This window comes from Lacerta agilis, chromosome 5 (assembly GCF_009819535.1).
Source record: "Lacerta agilis isolate rLacAgi1 chromosome 5, rLacAgi1.pri, whole genome shotgun sequence".
NCBI classification, from domain to species: Eukaryota; Metazoa; Chordata; class Lepidosauria; order Squamata; family Lacertidae; genus Lacerta; species Lacerta agilis.
This window is the reverse complement of record NC_046316.1, coordinates 95469780-95490903: the sequence shown is the minus strand read 5'-3', so window position 1 is coordinate 95490903 and position 21124 is coordinate 95469780. Positions and strand designations below refer to the sequence as shown.

The window sequence follows — 21124 nt, the reverse complement described above, 5'->3', positions numbered from 1 at the left end:
GGTCAGACTGGATGACCCCCGGGTTCCCTTCCGGCTCCGCCATTCCGGGGCGGGGCGGCGTCCTCGTTGCCCGGCAACACCGAGAGGTTGCCGCGCGCCGAGCTCCTCCCCGCCAGCATGCCGGCGAGCGGAAGTAGGCGGGGCTCGTCGACGTCCCATCCGGCGCGGCGGGGCTGAGACGCTTCCGGCGGCCGGGGGCGCAGGCGGAGAGGTGAGGCGAGCCCCCCTCCCCTTCCCGCCGGTCCCTCCGTCCGTCGCCGAAGGAGAGCCAGGAGGCGGAGGCGGAGCAGGGACGCGGCGGCGGCGCCTGCGCAGAGGGGACCCTGGCCGGCGTCGGGCGTCGCGTGGGAAGCGGCTGACACGTGGAGGCGCCTCGGCCGCAGGTGGGTGTCCCGGGGCGGCGGCGCAGGGGGGAGTGGGGAAGGGAGCCGGTCGGGGAGGCGGCGGAGCAGGGGGGGAAGGCCGGCTCCTGGGGCCTCGGATGCCGCCTCCGTCCTGGCCGGGGGGCCCAGGACTTCCCTCCGTGGGGGCTCCCCCCTCCCCACCCCCCAAGCCCGCCTTGGGCGCCTGTCACGCACGTGGCCCCAGTTCGGGATCCGACTCCGATGCCGCTGCGTCCTTCCCTCGACCCGGGTCTTCTCGGAGCGCCGCCTTGATGGAAGTGGGGCGAGCAGGAAGGGAGCGCGTTACGGAGCACGTGGGGAAGGAGCTTTGCTCTCTGGCTTCCCCACTCGGGGTCCCCTGCTTGGCTCTCGGCCGCATTTCACTCGGCCCCATCATGTGCCAGACGGAGCAGGCGAGGAAACATAGCCGGAGGCCAAATCCGAAGATGGCTGCGTGCTCCAAATGCCTGGCCTCATCCCCCGTACTCGCATTCAGGTGCAGCAGGCCGGCAGCCGAACGTGTGCTTTGCGCAGGTGGCAGGAAAATGAATAAATAGATAGATGGAGAACCGGGGAGGGGGGCACCGTCGGAGAGCCTCTCCTGCACGGAGGATTTTTGAGGGGATGTTTGCCGAGGCCCTTTTGTGTTTGCCCGCTGGGGCTTTCCCACAGAGGGCACGGAAGGATATATGACACCGCACAACTTAGCTGGCACAGATCGGCACAATGAAATCACAATTAAACTGCATGGTGGTGAGATGTGGGAGCACCGGTGCTAAAAGCATCTGCGTAGAGAGCCCAGAGTTGTTGCTGCTGGTCCCCTTGAAGGGCCTGCATGGAGGGGGGGGAACTGTGGTGGCCCTTCAGACAAGGCCACTGTGGCTGAATCCAGCGCACCTCTGAGTGACACATTTCTCTCCCCCCTTGGCTTCAGGGGGAAGGGCGGGAGCTCAGTGGCATAGCCCCTCCCTGCTCAAGGTGGGAAGGGCTCCAGGCTCCCCGGTATGGTGTGGGGACCCCTGGCTGAAAATCCAGGTATCCCAGAGGTAGATGGACTAATGTAGAAGGCTGTTTCCTGCCCCAGAAGGTTTGAGACAAACACAAGTCTTCTCTCCTTTTATTTAGATGGGCAGCTGAGGAACCTAGCAGGTCTCCCCAGAGAGGGTCTTCCACAACCCGGGTGCCACCAGAGGTTGGCATTGCTAATGAAGAGGGCAGTTCAAGAACCAAGGTGGGCACTGAACAGGTCCAAATACTCTGTTTTATCCAGGAACACTTGTGCCTGGGCTGCCACAACAGGCTTGATCACCTTGACCTAAAGCGGTCTGTTTGGCACTAGACAACCGGAATTCACTGAGGTCCATCCAGAGCAATTCTGCCCCTCCCCCCCACTGCAGGAAGGGTTCTTACTAGGATCCTTCCTGTGGTTTCAGGAAGTGCCCCTTCCCTTAGGGAGGTATTGTCTGCTCCCACCACCCACAAGAGCCAAGGGCACCCATGGCCAGCCTCTCGCCCCAAAGGATTCTGTAGCCAGGCTGCGCAAGAACCTTCACCAGAATCTGTGGTCTTGGTCAATGCGTGTTTGAGCTGCTTTATTAGCAGAGTGTTTGCAGTGGGTCACAAAGGGGAAGGGACCCCGTCTTGCACACGAAAGGTTCAGTGGTCAGGCCCCAGTGGCAGCATCCCCAGGCAGGGCTGGGAAAAGGCTGCCTGGCTGAAATCCTAGAGAGCTGCTACCAGTCAGTGTAGGCAGTACTGAGCTAGATTGTCAGTGTTGTTGCCTGTGTTGATTTGCTAGAGATTTCAGAACCATATTGTGTTTATTTTGCTCTTTATGACGCTGTGCGCTGCCTCCGGCAAGCCCTGTCCAGAAAGGTGGCAAAATAAATGATTTTGTACAGATATGAAACGTTTCAGTCAATGGAGGTGCAGTTTGGATAGAATACCAAGATTCCTCGCAGCTTTGCGTGCACATCTTGGGTGGTTGTCTCAGCGCCAGAATAATCAGCACCAGCCCTCCAAGCAGCCGCTGTGGAAAAAGCTGCTCAGAGAGGCTTTGAAATCTCTTCCTTAACCCTTTCAGAGGTTGGGGGAGAGAGGCTTCAGGATCTTGGGAATTGTGTTCCTGAGCACATGGCTGGTCTAGGTGGGCTCTTGAGTCCCCCACAAGAGAAGCGTCCCTCCCTTGACTCCCCCCTCCCACCAGCCTTCTTTGCACACGCACGATGGCAAAGGCCTTTCCTTTTCGTTTGCTTTCTGCCAAAATGCACTTGCAGCAATTAGACGTGCTTGTTAGGGGCGGCTGCTGGGATCCTGTCCAACGGGCTCTACTGGGAGCTTGCAGGTCCTTGCCAAACTCCCAGGAGATTTTCCTCATTATGGGACTTGAATTTACAAGGAATGGCAAAATGCAGAGGGAGTGATGACATACTGGGAACAGGGGCATTCCATTAGGCTCTGTGAGAACTCCCCCCCCCCCCCGTTGCTAAAAGACGTGCTAGTTCCCGGGGTGGGGGTCAAGTTATTAAATAACTTCTGAAGCCGATCAAAGTTTACTGGATTTCTGTGACTCACAAGCGCTAAGTGCTGCTTGGCCTTGAGTTGAACCTGCCCAGGAATAACCAGGGGTAAAGTGCGGGCTGAGTGCAAAAGTTTGGGTTGCCTTCCTGCAAAGCATTCACAGCGCTGGACTGCAAGCGGCTTTCTTTTTAAAAAGGACCAGACACATTCGTGGAAGAGAAGGGATGTCTGGCCTAGTGTACGCCGTGATGTGATGCCTGCCAGACATCGTTGTGGGTGAAGAGGACGTCCTAAGAACTTCTGAGGGCACCTGCTTGCTGGAGTTGGATCTGGGGCAGGATGGACCTCCTGGGTCTGTCCAGCAAGGCGGCTGTTGCACAGGTCGGCAAGGCAAGCGCTGGTGCGCCTGTTGGTCACATGTGGCTAGCAGATGGTGCAGAGGACATTGCTGTGGCTCCCTGGTGTGTAAGTAGAAAGGGGCATGATGCTGTAGTTATAATTTGCGTGGGAAAACATGGCGAGGACACACTGTTAGGTTTTGCGGGCCTGCTGGGGCTGTCCAGTCAACCCTTCCAGCGGTAAGCAAAGAGGGTCTCCTACACACACGAGCAATTCCATCCTTGGGTGTGTCATTGTGCGGAAAAAGGTCCAGTCAAGATCTGTGGGTTTTTTTTTTCTTTTTCTCTGTGTGCCCGTCAGAAGTGAGTTAGAGGTGAGCCCTGCCAAGTCCTCCCAAGTGTCTGTTGGACTGCAGCCGTAACGCGTGACCAACGGATCACGGATCTAGAGGCACCAGCAGTTCCTGGGATTGTCACAATCTTTGCCTTTAAATCCAGCACGGTCAACCAAATGCGGCACGCTTTTCTCTACAGAACATATATTTATGTAAAGAATCCACTTTTTACGAATGTAAATACCATTTTGGTTTGGTGCTTGCTAGATACAATGGTCTTCCTTAAGCCTAAACTGTGAAACAAAAGCGCGCATTATACCAGAAAGCCCAAGATGGGAAGTGATAAAATGGGCATTGAGAGGAGGGCTTTGTTGAACCGATCTGGTATGCTTGCAAGATTTCCAGGTATTCACTGAGCAGTGATGTCATGCTTATTGTACCAGGTTTGTTAGTGGAGTAAAGTGTGAAGCTTTGTTTGCTGTTCAGCAACTGAGCCATTCTAGCAGCAGCAGTAGTTTCTTGGGTGGAGGGGGTGGGGCTTGTCTGTACCAAGGCAAGGCAGAGAGTCAGGGATTGCAAAGTTGGACGGGGTGGAGGTGGGATGGGGGCTGGAAGCCCAGTCTGGGTGCGGCAGCAGCAGCAGCACCTCCACTTTGGCTAACTAGGCTCCCGTTGGAGGAGTGAGTCCAGTGCGCTGGGAGGTCACCTGCCCCGGCATGAGCTGCTTTGCACCTTCTATCTTGCAAAGGGCACTGGAATTGATCTTTGTTCACAGGTACAAATAGTAACTTTCCACTTCAGTTACTGAATAATAATATTAGTAACTTTCCAAATATGTGCTTGGGTGGAAATTCAGTAGTCTCTTTGTATATACTGTACAGCATCAATATATGACATTTCAAGCAAAGCAGAAATCCCGAATAGCAGTACCTGGAGGCATCAGTTGGGTGATCTGCTTAAACTGGAAAGGTCCATCACCCTTTTCCCTCATTCCCTGCACCCTCAGTATCACGAGGCCTCCTGGCGACCTCGGCAGGGGCTTGTGCAGGTGGCCACGCGTCTTCCCAGGGGGTTTGTCCCCGTGCCTTCCAGGCTGCAGCACTCTGGGTGAGGGTGGAGCCGCTGGTTCCTCCTGAGGCGTTCTTTTCTGAGAAGAACCGCAGGAAGAATAAGATCAGTTACTCATGCAGCGAGATGGGCAAAGCCTTTTGGGCCAACAGATAGCATAGCAGAAAGGGAGGAGGAGGAGAGAGGCACCAGCCGGGTAAAGGAGGGATGGAATCCTGCAGCAGGCTCCATGGTGTGTTTCAGAAAGGCCATCTCCCTTGGTGGCACTGCGTCACTTCTGTGAGCATTGCTGCGTTGGAGCATGACTTGCACATGGATTAAACCTTTAGTGGTGTTTAGGGAGCTTGGAGTCAAACTAGCTGTTGAAAAGCAGAACAGAAGTTCCAGGCCATATTTCAGCTCATCCCCAAACTGTTCTAGTTGTTTGGCTGGCTGGCTGCAGTAGCAGAAAAGGTGCTTATGGAGTTAATCCGGGCTGGACTCTTGATGCTCTCTCCTCCTCTTGACCAGGCGATGGAGTTGACCACCTGAAAGGGATCTGACCAGGGAACCAGTGGCTGCTCAAGGAGGACTGTAGAAAAGCTGCGTCTGCTTTCACAGCAGAAGATAAAGGGCAGGTCCCAGTTGTGAACTCGCTTTTGCAGGAAGGGAGTCTGAGGAACTGAAGCAGGTAGTGGTTCAGGCTAGTGGTGAGTTGGGGAGGACAGGTGTAAAAATTGGGTGTGTGAGAAAGTCTGCTTCTTGTGTTATAATAACCCACTTGGTGTGTCATCCAGTGGAGCTGAATGTGGGAGATTCAAAAGGACGGACTCATTCATGCATAGGACCTGCAAGATCACCTGGGGAGAGTCAGCCTGCAGTACTGCACCCCATGAAAGTTCACAGGATGGTGACCCCAGTACGGGCATTTTGTGCTCTTGCCCCCTTTCCTTCCTCTGCCCCGTTGCTTCAAGTGTCTTGTAGAGACAGCTCTTCCCCCCCCAAGCGTCATTTTTATCTGTAGGAATCCCCTGAATTCCTGTTTCTGTGTGCTTTTGCACAACCTCTTTACTAGTTTTGTGTTGTATTTTTGTTTTATTGGTAATGTTTCCTACTTTTACGCTGTATACCCCTTAGAGATACTAAGCCATTTAGAAATGTTTTAATTAAATAAATATAGCACGTAGCTGAACTACCAAGAAGTGTGATGATGGACACTAGCTTTAAAATGGCTTTAGCAGAAGTTTAGACAAGTTCATGAAGGAGGAAGAGGCTATCCAGACACTTCTTTCTTAATGTGCCTGTATCACGTCCCTCTAGACTCTCCATAACAACGAGGTCCAGAAACATTGCGAATTCTGGAGATATTACAAACGGAGACCCTTGAATCCTTGCGGCTCTCTTCTTTCTCCTGAAAGTCATGAGTCCAGGCCCTTGGTTCAAGTTCCTCGCCGCCTCTTCCAGGACGGTTGGTTCTCCAGCACTGACCGCCTTCAGATTTATTCCACAGAGCAAATGATAATGGACAGTCGGGCTGACTTCATCTGCGAAGTGCTGGCGCCCCTTTCACCATTTTTGTGTCCCGCATTGTGTGTTTACTCCGGTTCCGAGCACAAAGCTGCCCATTGTGTGAGCGAGGAAGGGTTTGGCCGGCTGCACAATATCCTCATTGCTTTTGGCGATGGAGATAACATCGGGGCAAATGTGCCTTGTGCCTGGGCTGGGGGCTTGGCCCCTCGTGGGCCGTTAGGGCGCTTTGAATAGAGGGGGCTGCGCCGTCCGCCTGGGGGCTGCAGACACGTCCTCCGCCCCAGCCCCAGACCGCCTTGCAATTGTTGTGGGGGATGTTTTTCTTTTTTCTTTTTCCAAACAACTTTCCAGGGTGAGGGGTGCCAAAAGCCCTCTTGATAAGGCAGCCGAAGCTGCCCTCTGGATACTTTCTTATTTAAGGGTTGAGACAAAATAGTTCATTGGCGGGGCTTCCCTTGTAGATAGGGGGCTGGCTGTTAAGAAGGGCTTCACCCAAGCCCCACTGATAAAAGCAGCAGCAGCAGGAGGACCTGGGGCAGCCGCTGCTCCAGTGAGGCCAGTCCTGCCAGCTCTTGCCACCTCTTGCTGCTGGTCCAGCGAGGCGCAGCCTGCCTGCCTGCCTGCCTGCCTCTGGCCCATCTTCTCCCTGGCAGGGGCTGTCCGGATGCTTCCCAAGAGAGGAAGGGCCCTGCTGGTGGCAGCAGAGGCAGCCAGGTGTGTGTTGTGTCTTCTAGACCCGGAAGCAGCGGGAAGCGTATGGACGACCTCGGGGGCTGCAATGAAGGGGGTGGCCGTGTGTCCTTGCTTCAGCCTGAAGGTCTCGTGAGGTTTCTCCAGCATTGTCGTGCAGAGTGCCTGGCTGACAGCGGCTCCTAGGTTGCTGAGGTCCAAGAGATGGGGGGGGGGGGTTGTGTTCATTTTGGGGGGGGGGGGCTGGACTGTTTTCTTCCAGAGCTCAAGCTTGCAGGGAAGTGTTGTTTTAGTTTCTCCCCCTCAACCTTTCAAGTTCACAATTTCAAAAGTTGGTGCACTATGGAAGAATACTCAGCGGTGAAGCCGTGTTGCTTATGAGGCAAGTGTAACGATATTTCAGGAGGGGATTGAAGTATTATTAATTTCCAAGTATTTTCTCTTACCTTTGAGTGGATCTGGGCAAATGGCATTCTCTGTTACGGGACAAGGCAGGGCTGGCAAAGAGACGCTGCCTCGTGGAATTCCCCTATTCCCTGTGCCAGCCAGTGAACTGCGCCCTCCTTCATTCCATTCCTTCTTTTCTGTTTCCCCCCCAACAGTCAGCCAGAAATCTCTGACTCAGCCTTCGTTGGCTGGGGGCATTCTTAAAAATACATTTTTTTTCCTTTTGCAAACCTTGGGGTTCTCCTACACTCGCTGGCACCTCTTGCCATTCTAGATCAATTGGCACTTACGCTGGAGGAGGAATGCGTTGTGCTGTTGGCCTCGTGTGGCCTGAGGTGGGAGCCTCTGTGTGTTCTTAAGCACTTGGTCTTTCCTTTTCCGGTTCTCCCCCTTTTAAGGGTCAGGTGAACTCACATTCTTTGTTCTCTGTTCCATTAATGCTCTTGTTCCTGAATCTTCCTGACAGCCTTTGCAAACAGCTGTGCTGACTGGGGCTGATGGAGCTGGAGCCCAGAGCATCTCTGGCTGCTTGGGGAATTCTCCATCCTCCATGCAGTGGAGCTGCTGCTCTGGCTGGCTTTGGGGGTGACCTCTGCAGGGTGCCTGCCGAGTGAGACATAACAGGCTCTGACGTCTCCTCGGAGGCCAGGAGTGCTGCTGCTGCTACCTGTCATTTGTGTGGTTGCAGCACCGGTGGCTGTTGCCCTCCTGGAGTGGCTGGCGTCTGCGTGAGATGCGGGCTCCTCTTGGGCTCCTGATGCCCCTTTGCTCCAGAAGCCTTTCCTCCTCTTTCGCCTAGCCAGTGTTAGAAATGAGCCAGGCGCCAGGCATGGCTTCTGACTGGTGCGGGTCCATTTGCTGCGCCCAGGTGGAGGTCTCTGGATGCCCGGTTGGTGACTGGGGAAGGCCAAAATCACCTGGAGAGGGGGCAGAGAAATTTCCCTTGAAGCTTGGAGTGGTTGTATTCTGGATCCTTTGGCTTGATGTTATAATGTGCTGTAAACCGCTTTGAGATTTCTTCTTTAAAAAAGAATGTGCTCTAGAAATGAAATAAATAAATAATAATAATAATAATGATAACAACAATAATAATAACTCCATCATTCCACTGTGGTGACAGCAGCCTGGGTTAAAGGCCATTTGGGGATTAGATTATATATCTGAGTTTCTAGCCCCGCTCCTAGGTCCCGTGGCCTCACCTCGGCTGTGCTGGAAAAGGAGTAGCCGAGTTGGTGGGTGGACACTTGACAGCTGGGCGGGAGGGAGTCTGGTTGGGAGTCTGTGCCCCTCTGGAGGCCTTGCTTTCATTCTCTTGAATAACTTCTGAGGGCAGGGATGTTCAAAGAGCTGCGGGCGACTTGTGAAGGGAAGCGGAGATGTTTGCATGCCAGCCGCTCGAGCAGTTTTGCCTCTGTGAGTCCTGCCGATGTCCTCAATGAGGTTTGCTCAGGAAGGCATGGCTGGGCACACAAAGATACCCAGGGATGTAATGGGTTGATTCTGGTGCTCTTCTGTGAGCCGGGCGCCCCAACCATGCCTGGCTGCAAACTTTGATGTCGCTCTTGATTCATGAGGCATCTGAAGCCTTTGATTTGCAGGGCGAAGGGAGGGCCATTTGCCTTGGCCTGGGTGTTTGAGCCCAAAGGGCAGCATCTCACGCATCCTGTGCTAAAACCCTTTCATAAATTTAGGGCAGTTAGCAAGATTTATAGAGCTATTTAATCTGGTGGGGAGAGAGGACCGTGTGACCCTTTGATTCCAGTGCAAATGCCTGGTTACAAGAGGACTTCACTTTCAAAAGGCAAATTCCATGTTGACTATAGAACACAGCACACCCACCCTTCTATAACATCACCTGCAAAGAAACTCTTCACTGTTTTGAAGCTGACAGTTACCCGGTAAACTCTGGAGGCTTTCTTCAAGGGGGCGGCACCTTGGGTCACTTAAAAACACTCAGCCATAGGTAAGTAAGCACAGGAAGTCAGTTACTTCCCATGGAGGCATTTTTTGCCGTTTAGATAAGCTTGTGGACACTATGCCAGGTTTCATTCTGAACACTGTTGTCTTTCGCAGGAGAGGAAGTTGTAGTCTAAAATGAAGGTGTGTTTTGTACATATTCTGAGCTTGGTTTTGTGGTGTAGCAGAAAGTGGTTATCCCAGGGATTTCTGAGAATCGATGGTGGCTGGTCTGATATATTCGTAAGATAGAAATTCAGCATGCATTGTGGGAAAACTGCATGAAAGCAGCTCTCTCTCTCCACCCCCCTTGCAGCTCCAAGTATATCCAGCTGAGCTCTTGAGATGTTTCCAGAGGGGGGAGTGAGAAGAGGGATTTGGCTGAGTGTCTCTCAGGATCTCAAGATCTTAATAACTTTATTATTTATAAAGCACCTGAGATTAGCAGGCCCTATACAAAAAATTAAAATACAGCAGGCCCTGCCTGTAGGTTCCTCATCCCCCTCTGTCTGGGAACAGCTTTCTGTTCTTCTGGAAGTGTTGTGCTACTTAGCGTTAGCTGGTTAGTTATGGGAATGCATAGTTAAACTCTGGAATTCCTCACCCAGGACCACCGACTCAGGTGGTTTGAAATAAGTTTTGGCAAATGAATGGAGGATAAGGCTGACTGAGGCTTCCAGCCCTGGTGGCTGTGCTCTGGCTCCCTAGTCAGGGGGCAGGGGGCTCTTGTGCTCAGTCCTGCTTGCAGGTTTCGCGCACGGTGAGAACAGGAGCTGGAATCCACAGTGACAAGAAACAGGAGAAGTCCTGTGAAACCCTCAGCTGAAGAACTAATGCATTAAAATGTGGAGAGTCAGAGTTCTGCTGCATTAGCAGGGTGGTCAAGGCATGTGTGGGTCAAGAAGGAACATGCTAGCCACTCTTGTGTAACAGCTCTGGGTGGGTTGGAGCAGGAAGAGGCACAGTTCTCTCGGAGAGGCGGAGAGTTTGAGCTGCTTTGCCTCGTTGGAAACATCGCTGGCTAACATTTCACCTCTTTGTATATAGATATATTTTAAGAAATGCTTGTAAGTATCCTGAGCAAAGCATTACAAGAACGCACACAATTCAAGGTATGCTTAAGAGTTTCAGGCTAAAATTCTGCTGCATCTGTTCTATTGGGATCTAGCTATAAACCTCCAGTTCTGCCATGGTTTTTCTTCTGGGTTGGGGCTGCTGCTGGCAGCTGACACTTAAGCAGACTTATGCACAGAGCTTTTCAAAGTGTCTGTTGCGACACATTAGTGTGTTGGCTGCAGTGTGTTGCACAAGTGCTCCCCACGCTCCTCCTGGGTCTGGAAAGGGGTTAGTTTAACCTCGTTTGCTTGTAAAACTGAAATACTGTGTTGTGAAATGATTCATGTCTGGAAAGTGTGCCCCCAACATGAAAAGTTTGGGAAGCTGTGCTTGTGCTCGGTGTGCGTCCATTGGTCTGGGGGAGTCCTTGGAGAAAGTGCCGGCAGTGGCTGCAGGCTCCGCAAATCTTGGCAAGATGTTTCTTAAAGGCTTCTTTTCCCCTTTCTTTCTCAGCGCAGGTCCGCTGGTGTCTGATTCCGTCACGCTGAACATGGAGAATGAGGAAAAGCTGGTCAACAAAGGCGAGGAAGATGAGATGGTAATTGGCTTTGTAGTTTAGTTGCTTCCTTTTAAAACAGGGAGCAGAGCCTTTCCTTGCTCTCTGGAGTCCTCATTGTGAGGCTTCTCCGTCTGCAAGCCCAGGACCTCTGAGGATAGAAGGCCTTTTCTTCCTTGACTGAGAAGATGCCAGGAGCCCCCTGCACAGAAGACTGGCTGCCAAGCTGTGGTGTAGCGGTTAAGAGCGGTGGACTCATAATCTGGTGAACCGGGTTCGCGTCTCCACTCCTCCACATGCAGTTGCTGGGTGACCTTGGGCTAGTCACACTTCTCTGAAGTCTCTCAGCCCCACTCACCTCACAGAGTGTTGTGGGGGAGGAAGGGAAAAGGAGAATGTGAGCCGCTTTGAGACTCCTTCAGGTAGTAATAAAGAGGGATATCAAGTCCAAACTCCTCCTCCTCCTCCTCCTCCTCCTCTTTCCCATCCCCACGGGCTGCCCTTGAGGGTCTGGGGCATGGTGCCCGCAGGGTCCCACCCCCTGCCCCCCCTCCACAGAAAGAAGCCTCTTTTCACCATAGACAAGTTTAGCCTGCTTTTGGCGTGTGTGATTTCGGGGCTGATGGGGGGGGGGAAGGTTACAGCATGTCTGTGTTTGTGCCCATAACAGTTTCCCTGGTTTGCAGATGTGCCCACAGATCTCATAGGGTTGTTGATCCCTGGTGTGGGGTCTTTGCAGCAGCTTTGCCCACACAGAAGTACTTCCCCTGCCTCTTTCCTCTCCTGAAGGAGAGTCGCTTTGGTGCTAGGATCTGAAGGATCTGGCCAAGCAGGGAAGGAGGCGATGACAAGACCAGGGAGGGAACCCAGTCAGGTGGGCAGCGTATAAGTAACATGTTGGTGTTGTTGTTGTGAGCAGGTAGGAGGACATGGTGCCTTGAGTGTGGCTGACCAGGAAAGGGGTGGCAGCGTTAATCCCGGCTGCGGCAGATTCCATCTTCAGCATCTTTGGGGAAAGGGGCCTGCCAATGTCAGGATACCGTTGTGCGCCTCCGTGGTGCCGCCCCCCTTGGAGTGCCATTCATTGCACCTCAAAAAGGAAACTGTAGAGCAGGAAGAGCTTTTGAGCAGGGCAACTGAGAGGGGCTGGAGCAGCTGCTCTAGGAGGAAGCTTACGGCATGTTGGGCTTTGGGGCGTAGAAAAAGGAAGGGGGGCATGGCACAGGTTTCTAAAATGAAGCCTGGTGTGGAGAAAGTGGGCAGGGGGTTCCCAGGCTGCCCTCTTGAGGCCCACGGGGGCTTCTGGTCGGTATTGAGGGTTTGCTTTGTCAGGACTGACTGGCCCACCTTTCCCACCCCCTCTGTGGAGTCGGCCTTGTTGCTGTCGGAGCTCACAGAGCCTCCCTGCAGCTGCTCCGGACAGATTTCTGGCCCCGATTTCTTTCCATCTTCCTGTGGGCTCCCGCTGTTTCCGTTTCCTCTGCCGTGTGACAGTGGAAAGAAGCCCTTGGCCGCCACCCAAGTACCTGCCTGCTTGCCTCCCTTCCCTGCCACTCCCCCTGCCCTCAGCTCTTCCAGACAGTAAAATTGTGCCCAAGTTTAATAGAGGAGGGTCAGATTCATTTGCGTCGTCGTCTAGTCCTGTTCCCAGGCTGTGTGTTTCATTTCAGCTGGGCCTGATGCAGAAGTTTCAAGTGGGCCTGCGCTGCAAAAAGGGCTCCTTCTGAGGCTCAAGATGGCCAGGCCAAGACAGCCCCCTCTGTTTTCTGCCACCTGTCACGGCCTCTTGCTGTGTGGAGGGGTCTGGAAGCTGCTCAGGCCTCCTCACTGGCTTCCAGTGTCCTTGGATTTTTCTGGCGGTGGAGAGCAAACCAGAGATGTGGGATTTAATCACAGAATTGCAGAGTTGGAAGGGAACCCCAAGGGTCATCTAATCCAGCCCCCTGGCAGTTATGCCCTGTGCCTTTACTGCATGTATCTCATGCGCAGAAGTGTTTCACTGGCCTGGTGTCGCAGCCCTTGGCAGAAAGCTCACCGTCTTCTGACAGTCTGTCCATCTGTGGGTTTCTGGGGTTGAGCGCACAAGCTGGAGCTTGCGAGCGAGCAGGTGGGTGCTTGGAAGCAAAGCTGGGGGAGAAATCTTGAGGGCCTTTTGCCCTGGGGAATCAGCAGCACTAGAGCCCAAAAGGCAAACTCCCTTCCCTTGCCAGAAGAGATTTTTCCAAAATGTTCTCAGTCCCGTCCCCCCCCCCCCAGTAACCTTGTTTTGGAAATCGTGTGTGGGCTGGAGAGAGCTCACTAGGGACAAGTTCCTGGTCACATTTTGCTGTGGCTTTTATCCCCAGCTGTTTTTTTTGCCCTCCTCTCACCCTGGGTGTTTTCCTTGTGTCACATAGTCAGCAGCCGGACAGGGTGACGTGTGTGGCTTCTTTGGCCAGCAAGAGTCTGATAGACCTGCAGCTCTTGCAGCAGACGGTGTCCGTGTGCCTCGCAGTCGCCCTCTCTCCTTGGCATAGATAGGTGGCTGCCCCTGGGTCTGCCCGAGGCAGCAGCTCCTGCCGTGAAGTGAGCGACCTCCAGGAACCCCCTGGTCCTGCCACAGGGAGGGAGAGCAGAGCAGAGGCATCCTGAGGCTGCTCTGCCCATGCTGCCAGTTGTGCCACTGCCTCGGTCTGATTTGTTCCCCTTCTTCCTTGCAGAAGATCTACGGCTACACCTTTTGCCGGTGGAAGATGGTCCTGGTGGCTGTGGGGGTGCTGTGCACGGGCGGCTTCCTCCTCCTCCTCCTTTACTGGATGCCTCAGTGGCGGGTGAAGGCGACGTGCAGGAGGACTTCGCTCCGAGGCAGCAAAGTGGTTCTGCTGCGGACGACAGTGAGTGCTGCCTTCTTTGGCAGGAGAGATCCCCAGGGAGACGTGGAGGACCAGGCCGGCCATGGCGTCTGGGCAGGACAGGCTTCTCCCACGAAGCTTTCTTTGCATGGCAGTAGGAGCATCTGATTCAGAGGGTCATCTTCCTGGTCTCTGCCTCCCCACCCTGGCTTAAAAACTGGCAGGGACTGTTTAATTCTTGTGGAAGCTTCCGAGGGGTCAAGCGGGCTTGCTCTTAAAAAGAGTGTTTTGAGCAGCCGCTCTCAAAGCCTGGACCTTCAGTAGCCCCAGTGACCCTGGGCTTTGGACTTCACATGTGATCTGTGCAGAGATCTCCTCAGCTTAGGGACTGACCACCACCCAGAAATGACCAGTTGCGTGTCTCTCCAACTTCGTGCAGTTCTGCAGTCTGGCCAAGCGGTGCCTTCACAGGACGTATTCACAGCCTGGAATTGTCACCTGTTTTTTGAGAAGTGCCGGGGGTTGTAGAAACCCAAAGTGGCCTGGCCCCTCCTTGCAGTCTTTGCTGGGGGAGATGGGAAGAAAGCAGGAAGTAAATTCTATGCAGAAGCCTGCTAGAGGTGCTACATGGCATCTCATTATTAAATCTCATAAAATCACAGAAAGGTAGAGGGGACAGCAAAGGTTGCACATGCGTAGAATGTCCCTCTGCCTTCTGCACATGTTTGGGTCCCTACAAGGTGGGGAGGAAGCTGGAAGCCAGAGGTCTTGCAGCACTTAGAAAGTGTCTGTATTGTAGGGTGTTGGTAAACACTCGGCACCTGAGAACAGTCATCTCCTGAAAGTGCCCCCCCTTGCTTAGCCCAGTGGTGTCATCCTGCCCCCCCTCGAGAGGCGCCATCTGCCCCCCACTTCTGGGCTGGGGCTCCCTTTACACACCTGCCTGGAGTCATGTATTGTTAAGCACCTGCTTCGCAGATACCAAATTGCCAGCGATGTTTGTGAGATCATCCAAAGGCGCAGAAGCTCATTGTGAGACTTTTGTTCTGAAAGCTCTCTCTCTCTCTCTCTCTCTCTCTCTCTCTCTCTAAGGATGAATTCCAGACATGGTTTTGTGCAAAGGTTCGCCTTGTGCTTTCTTTGGGGCCCAATCTGTTGCAGACTCCAAAATACGCATCGGAGAAGATGACAAATGGCTGCAGCGGTCATTTGGACATAAACCTGGCTGAAGAGGGCGAAAATGATTTGAACAGGTGTTCCCAGGCTCACCTACAGGAGGTAGGAAAGACTTGAGTTGCGCGATCGTCCAGCCTCCAATGGGCAGCATTGATCCATGTGCCTTTGCCTCCGCCTGGTGGTTACTTGGGAATGTCTGCTCTGCACAAAGGCCGCCTGGGGGGGGGAGGTGGTGGGGCTCTGGTGCGTGAGCAGACCCGGAAGAGGCCTCACCTCCTCCCAGCTGCTCCCCGCCAGTCGGGGCTCTGATCCCCAAAAGCGCTTGGAAGGCCAGCATGCTGCAAGGGGTAGCAGTGAGCAACAGGAGTGTGAGGACCTCTGATTTGAGAGCCAATGCAGTGGGCATAATTAGGTGATTAAGCAAGAAAAGTGGCAGTGTGGGGCAGCTGGGACGGCACACATTTCTTTCATTTGACTTTCCAAATGGCCAGCAGTTCAGTTTGCTTTTATGAACAGTCGCTGTCAAGTCACACACTCTGACGGCCTCCTTGTATTTATGCGTCTTCCAGATCCGTTATTTCACCCACCACAGCGTGAAGTATTTCTGGAATGACGCCATGCAGAACTTCAGCTCCATAAAGTAAGAGCCACCTGCTGTTTTCCCTTTTCTTTGGCTGGTGACAGTGTGTGTGTGTGTGTGCTCTGTTTGATATTCTCCCTTTCCTTTAGGGGTCTGGATGACTCCACTTCCTGTTCGTCAATCCATAATGAACACAGCGCAGGGCTGACCAAGGGGATGCGAGATTACAGGTACACTTGAACAGAAAAGTCGTGTGTGGGGGGAGGTGTACAGGGGCCTCTCAGGCAGCTATTTCTTGAAAATTGTGCAGTTACTCTCAGTAGAGGTTTTGTGTATGGCAGTGCAAAAGGGGTGTGTGTGTGTGTGTGTGTGTGTGTGTGTGTGTGGAATCTTTGCAATTAAATCTCATCCCCCGCCCCCGATGCAAGGCCTGCCTTGCCTTGGGCCTGGGGGCCTCCCTGCTTGCCCTTCAGCGGGGGCTGGGTGAGCCATTCTGGGTCGCTGGGTTTTGCAAAACACTCAGTTGCCTTCTCACCATTCTCCCACCAGCTGCTGCTGCCCCTTCTTAGTAATTTATAGATTGCTGTTCACGTTAGCAAGTATAATACTTCCGTTTTTTAGAAATATTGTTTTTATTTATTTGGCTTCTGTTTTTCATGCAGAAAATTATTCTATGGAGTAAATGAAATTGCCGTGAAAGTGCCTTCCATTTTTAAACTTTTGATTAAGGAGGTAAGAATTGCATGTGTCTTTGTTTGCGAGAGAGAAGGAGAGAGGGAGAACGGGGCTCCCAATTGCTGCTCTGTGGGATCTGGACTGGGGGTTAACTGTGCATGAAAGGAGGGGAAACCTGCCTGGACTTCCCCTCTGGTTCTGGAGACTTGCAAGTGCAGCTCTAGGTTTCACCAGATAGGTTGGAGCAATTGTGACAGTTTGTCTGCTTTTGGGGGGGTGGGTTCTGTCTGTTTCTGTGGGCCCTTCTCAATTGGCAAGTGTCACGTCCGCTCTCCGTGAGCCGCAAGCCTCTTAAGGAAAGCCAAGCAGACTGCAAGGCTGTTCTCTTGCCAGGGCATTCAAGTGGCAGGTGGTTGTGTGCTGCAGTCGCCAAGCCTTGATGCCATGGAAGACCCAGGGCAGCTGGTGGGGATGGGCAGCATTGGAGTGGCACCATTTGACCAAGGTGGAAACTCTTGGGGGCCTCTGAAAGATAGGAGCCAGCAGGTGGTGCCAGGTTGCTTGGCCCCTTGCTTAGACCACTCCTGTGCCCCCTCTGTGGCTTGTGGGGCCCCCTTCCCCACCCTCCACTCCTCAGTCAGGGATCGGCTCCCCGTTCGGGACACATTTGAAGGGTGGTCAGAGCTCCACTTGCACAATGATGCTTCTCCTCCTGCTGTCCCTGCGTGGCCCCCGAATCTGCTCCAGAGGAACCCTCAACCCCCAGGAGCAGATTTTGACGGGGCTGCAGGGGAGACGAGGGGGAAGTTCCATTGCACAAGCGGAACAGCCGCGTTGAATGCAGCCGTTCGGTCTTTGCATGCACGCAGAAGTGTGTGTGAAAGTCAGATGCAGTCCAATTAGCCTGAACCTCAAAAGGCCGAAAGAGGAAATGGGCGAGGGTGTCCCTCTTGCAACTTCCTTCTTCGGTTCTGCGTCCTTTTCAAGGGTTAAGCACCACCTGATGCCCAGGGGGAGAGCAAGGGGGCACAGAGGCTTCTCGTGTGAAGTCCTCAAGGGCACCATTTGCTCCCTGCCTGGAGAGGAGGGGAGCTCTGAATCCTTGCCATGTGCTCTTCTGGCACACAAGGATGGGTCTGAATTCTAAAAATGTGTGTAATAGGAGGCCATGAAATTCTTGACCTTCAGCACCAGAGAGAGGAGGGCGGCTCCTTCGTGCAAAAGGCATAATCCGTTGCTTTGCTTTGTTTTCTCTCTCTCTCTGCTCCCGATCCCGATCCCCTAGGTCCTCAATCCTTTTTACATTTTCCAGCTGTTCAGTGTGATCTTGTGGAGCACAGATGAATATTACTACTATGCAGCAGCCATTGTGATAATGTCTCTGATCTCCGTTGTTAGCTCACTGTATACCATCCGAAAGGTGAGTTCCAGGGCTGTTTTTGAGCGCCCGCCTGCCTGCCTGCCTGCTGGCTTACCCCCAACGGATGGGGTTGCAGTCGGATGTTGACTCTTCTCCTTCCCAGCTGAGGGTGCGGCTCTGGAAACGCTCAGCAGCCTGCAGCGCTGAACCGATGTAGCTTGGAATCTCTTCACGTGTTGTGACAGCTGCACATGGCGACTAGCCAGGGGCGGGGGGCAGTCAGAAGGGCAGCCCGGTCTTCTGAAAGATGTGTGACTCTGGTGGTGCAAAGTGCTGGCTGGGGCTGAAATAAGGAGCAGAGGAGGCTTTGACCAATTCTGCCCAGCCCTCCCAGAGAGCGGCATCCAGGAAAGTAGATCTGTCAGTGCAAGGATATAGGTGGGTGCTGTGGAACGTCCCCCCACTCCTTTCCTGGTGTACCCCCACCCACCCACGCCTGCCCCAGTCCTGCTCTGGGAGGTTGGGGGATTTGGTCCATGTGCAGGGGAAGAAGAGGAGAGGGAGGAGACGTTCCATGGGGCAGGCGGAAGCCCTTGCACTGATGGAGATATGTCGTTGGGTGCCGCCCAGGGTCCTTTGGGAGGAGAGAAGGTTCGGAACTAGATTCCAGCACACACAAAAATGGTGAAGATATGTCAAAATCCATAGCAGGGCAATACCTCTGTTAGAGCAACCCAAATAGGGTGCGAGCTTTGGAGGGTCCCAGAATGGAGCGGGGGGGGGGGGAGAGGTTGATGCTGTGGACTTTGCCTCTGGCAGCAGCAGCCTCAGAATGGAGCTGGGGGGAGGGGGAGGGGGAGGGGGAAGGTGCCACTCGATGGCCCCTTGGGCCCTGCAAACCACTCTGTGACATTTGGGTTGGCCTATTGCTGGCAAGGCTCTGGCGAGTGTGTGGCAGAGGCCAGGGGGCTGGAGACTGAGCCAGCGACTCCTGGGGTTCAGTGCCAGGGCAGGGGGCAGTGTTGATGAGTGGGCCGGGGGTTCAGGAGGCAGGACCAGTCAGAGATGGAGGAAGAGGCTGATCAGGTGAGGGGGGGGACCACTGCTGCAGGGGAAGGGGCACTGGCCCCTTCCAGAACAGGCTGACCTCCTGCGTCTTGCTTGGCACCTCTGCCAGCCACAAGTCTCTCTCTTGCCTGGATAGGCCTCCCATTTCTTGCTGCTGCTGCTGCTGCTTCCTGCAGGCTGCTTTCTTGCTCAGGGGCTCCGCTTCCTCCACAGGGCTTGTGGGGTGGGGGGCCGTGATGCAGCTGGGAGTCACTGGCCCATCTCCTTAATGCACTTGTGCTGCTGACTAATGCTCCCCCCTCTCCCCAGCAATACATGATGCTTCATGACTTGGTAGCTGCTCACAGCGTCATCCGGGTGTCGGTCAGCAGAGCAAACCAAGGTAGGTCGGGGGGGCGTGTTTATTTGAAAGGGAAAGTGGACCTGCCACCTTCCTTGTGGGGAGGGGGGCTTCCTTGGAGGGAGGGGAAAGTTCTCGCAGGACTTCTCTCCCAGGGAACTGTCCTGGCCAGGCCCAGGGGTGGGGGTCTGGCCATAGTGGGCCTCCAGGAAGCATCAGTGGAGTCCCAACAGAGAGCAGACCCCTTTCTCCCTGCATAGGGAAGTTTTTAATGTGTGATGTTTTACTGTGGTTTTACCATTTTTGGGAAGCTGCTCAGAGCGGCTGGTGCAACCCAGTAAGGTGGGCGGCAAATAAGTAAGACTGCAATCAGCTAAGTTTTACTTGCCGGTAATCCATTGAAATGAATAAGCTAGACTAAGTTAGGTCCGTTAATAGCAGGCAGTCTATTCCCAGTAATACTTACTTGCTCACCGGCCGAGGTCTCCAGGGAGAGGCTCTGCAGTGCCCCCTCCTGCAAAGGTGTTTTCAGTCTGCAGCCAACCTCCAACCTCTGCCTCCAACCATCCTTTCAGACTACAGTCTCTCTCCCTCCCTCCCTCTCTCTGTCCCTCTCCCTGTCTCTCTTGCATGGGCACCCCCTGCCCCTTCTCCTAGCTGGGGTGTGTCTTGTACTCCAGCTTTTGATAGCTCTCCCTGTCCCAGGGATCTCCTGTGGGCCAGGGGTCGCTCTCCTAGCAAGCAGCTCCCTTGGAGAGACGCCAGCCAGCCAGCCAGCCACTCTGGGCCCTTGGCCGAGCAGAAGAGCAGCCAGAGCAGCTGCTGGGCCAGGATCTCATCCTTTGCTTCTCCCCGGCCTCCAGGCGTGGAGGAGATCCTTTCCACGGAGCTGGTGCCTGGGGACGTCATTGTGGTCCCTCTGAACGGGATGATCATGCCTTGCGACGCGGTGCTCCTGAGCGGGACCTGCATCGTGAACGAGAGCATGCTGACAGGTAACGGGGAGGGGGCGGGCCAGGCGGGGCCCCGATCCGCAGCTGGGAACTGGATGGTGCGGCTGGGGCTTGGGATCTCCGCCCTGCCAGCTGTGCCCTCGTCTCGTTGAAGGAGAAAGCGTTCCCGTCACAAAGACCAACCTGCCGAACCCGACGGAGGAGCCCAAGGGGGGCCTGGCGGACGAGGTGTACAGTCCCGAGGGGCACCGGAGGCACACCTTGTTCTGCGGCACGACCGTCATCCAGACCCGCTTCTACACCGGGGAGCTGGTCAAAGCCATCGTGGTCAGGACAGGTGAGACAAGGCCTTCTGCACAGGCAAAAAATGTGTCTTCAGCCTCCGTAATGTTCCCCCGGGTATCTCCGCAAACATCCTGCACTGCATCCGTAGGAGGCCATCCTGGGCACTGGGCCCAGCTCTTTATTTGATTGATTTTGGGATTTCTCTCTCTCTCTCTTGCTAAGCTGCGATGGCTCATGATGAGTTGCAGCATCCGACCTCGTCTGGTGCTGGCAGCTTTGTGCAGTGCTGAGGCTGAGGTGTCCCTCTGACATCCTCCTCCCTGCCCCTCTGATGCTGCCGTCAGGGAGTCTGTGGAAACACCCAAAGCAGCCTTTCTCCATTTATTGGCCCGTGACCTCAGGGTTGCCTGCCCTGAACGTAAGAAGGTGCTGCTGGATCAGGCCCGTGGCCCATCTAGTCCTGCATCCTGTTCCCACGGTGGCCAGCAAGCAGGATCTGAGCCCAAGAGGCCTCTGCCCTCCTGCAACCAGTTTGCAGAAGCATCGCTACCTCCGACCCTACCGCTCTCCTCCATGAAAGCTGGCAGCAGTGTCTCCCCAGGGCTTCAGGCTTGGGGGTCTCTTCCAACCCTACCTGCAGATGCTATTCGGGACCAAATCTGGGACCTTTTGCACACAGAGCAGGGACACTGAGCTGTGGCCTTTGGCCGGATCTCTCCAGAGGGCACTTGCTTTCTTCCTCGCTCGCCTCCTCACCCGAGGGGCTCAACTTTGGAAGATCTGCCCGTCTCCGTTAATGAAGCCCTTTCTCCTCCGTTGTAGTTCTGAGTGACTTGTTTGTCCTCGAAGGTGGGCATTTGCCTGCAGGAGGGCCTTTCCTGGCTGGGCTGCTGCTGTAGCAGAGACTTCTGCTGCCTAGAGACCGTCTGTCTTGGTGCCTCATAAACAAAATGCTGCCTTGGCTTTCCAGCTGCTGGGACTGTCAGGTTTGCGCTTCC

At 54.3% G+C, this 21124-nt stretch overlaps 1 protein-coding gene across 2 annotated transcripts in view; it reads left to right on the top strand.

Moving 5' to 3' along the window:
• Positions 1–282: 282 nt before the first annotated feature.
• ATP13A3 (ATPase 13A3) overlaps positions 283–21124 on the top strand; it is a 42254-nt gene continuing 21412 nt past the window's right edge. Inside the window, exons 1-11 of one of the 2 annotated variants that reach the window (XM_033150946.1) lie at positions 283–383; positions 10816–10900; positions 13558–13731; positions 14782–14967; positions 15435–15505; positions 15595–15675; positions 16108–16177; positions 17406–17540; positions 18858–18930; positions 19752–19883; positions 19996–20178. In XM_033150946.1, coding sequence (XP_033006837.1) covers positions 10853–10900; positions 13558–13731; positions 14782–14967; positions 15435–15505; positions 15595–15675; positions 16108–16177; positions 17406–17540; positions 18858–18930; positions 19752–19883; positions 19996–20178 — 1153 coding nt within the window. In that variant the 5' untranslated portion in view covers positions 283–383; positions 10816–10852. Of the gene's footprint in view, positions 384–10815; positions 10901–13557; positions 13732–14781; positions 14968–15434; positions 15506–15594; positions 15676–16107; positions 16178–17405; positions 17541–18857; positions 18931–19751; positions 19884–19995; positions 20179–21124 lie in introns of those variants that run through there. The other variant, XM_033150947.1, reaches the window with a different exon arrangement.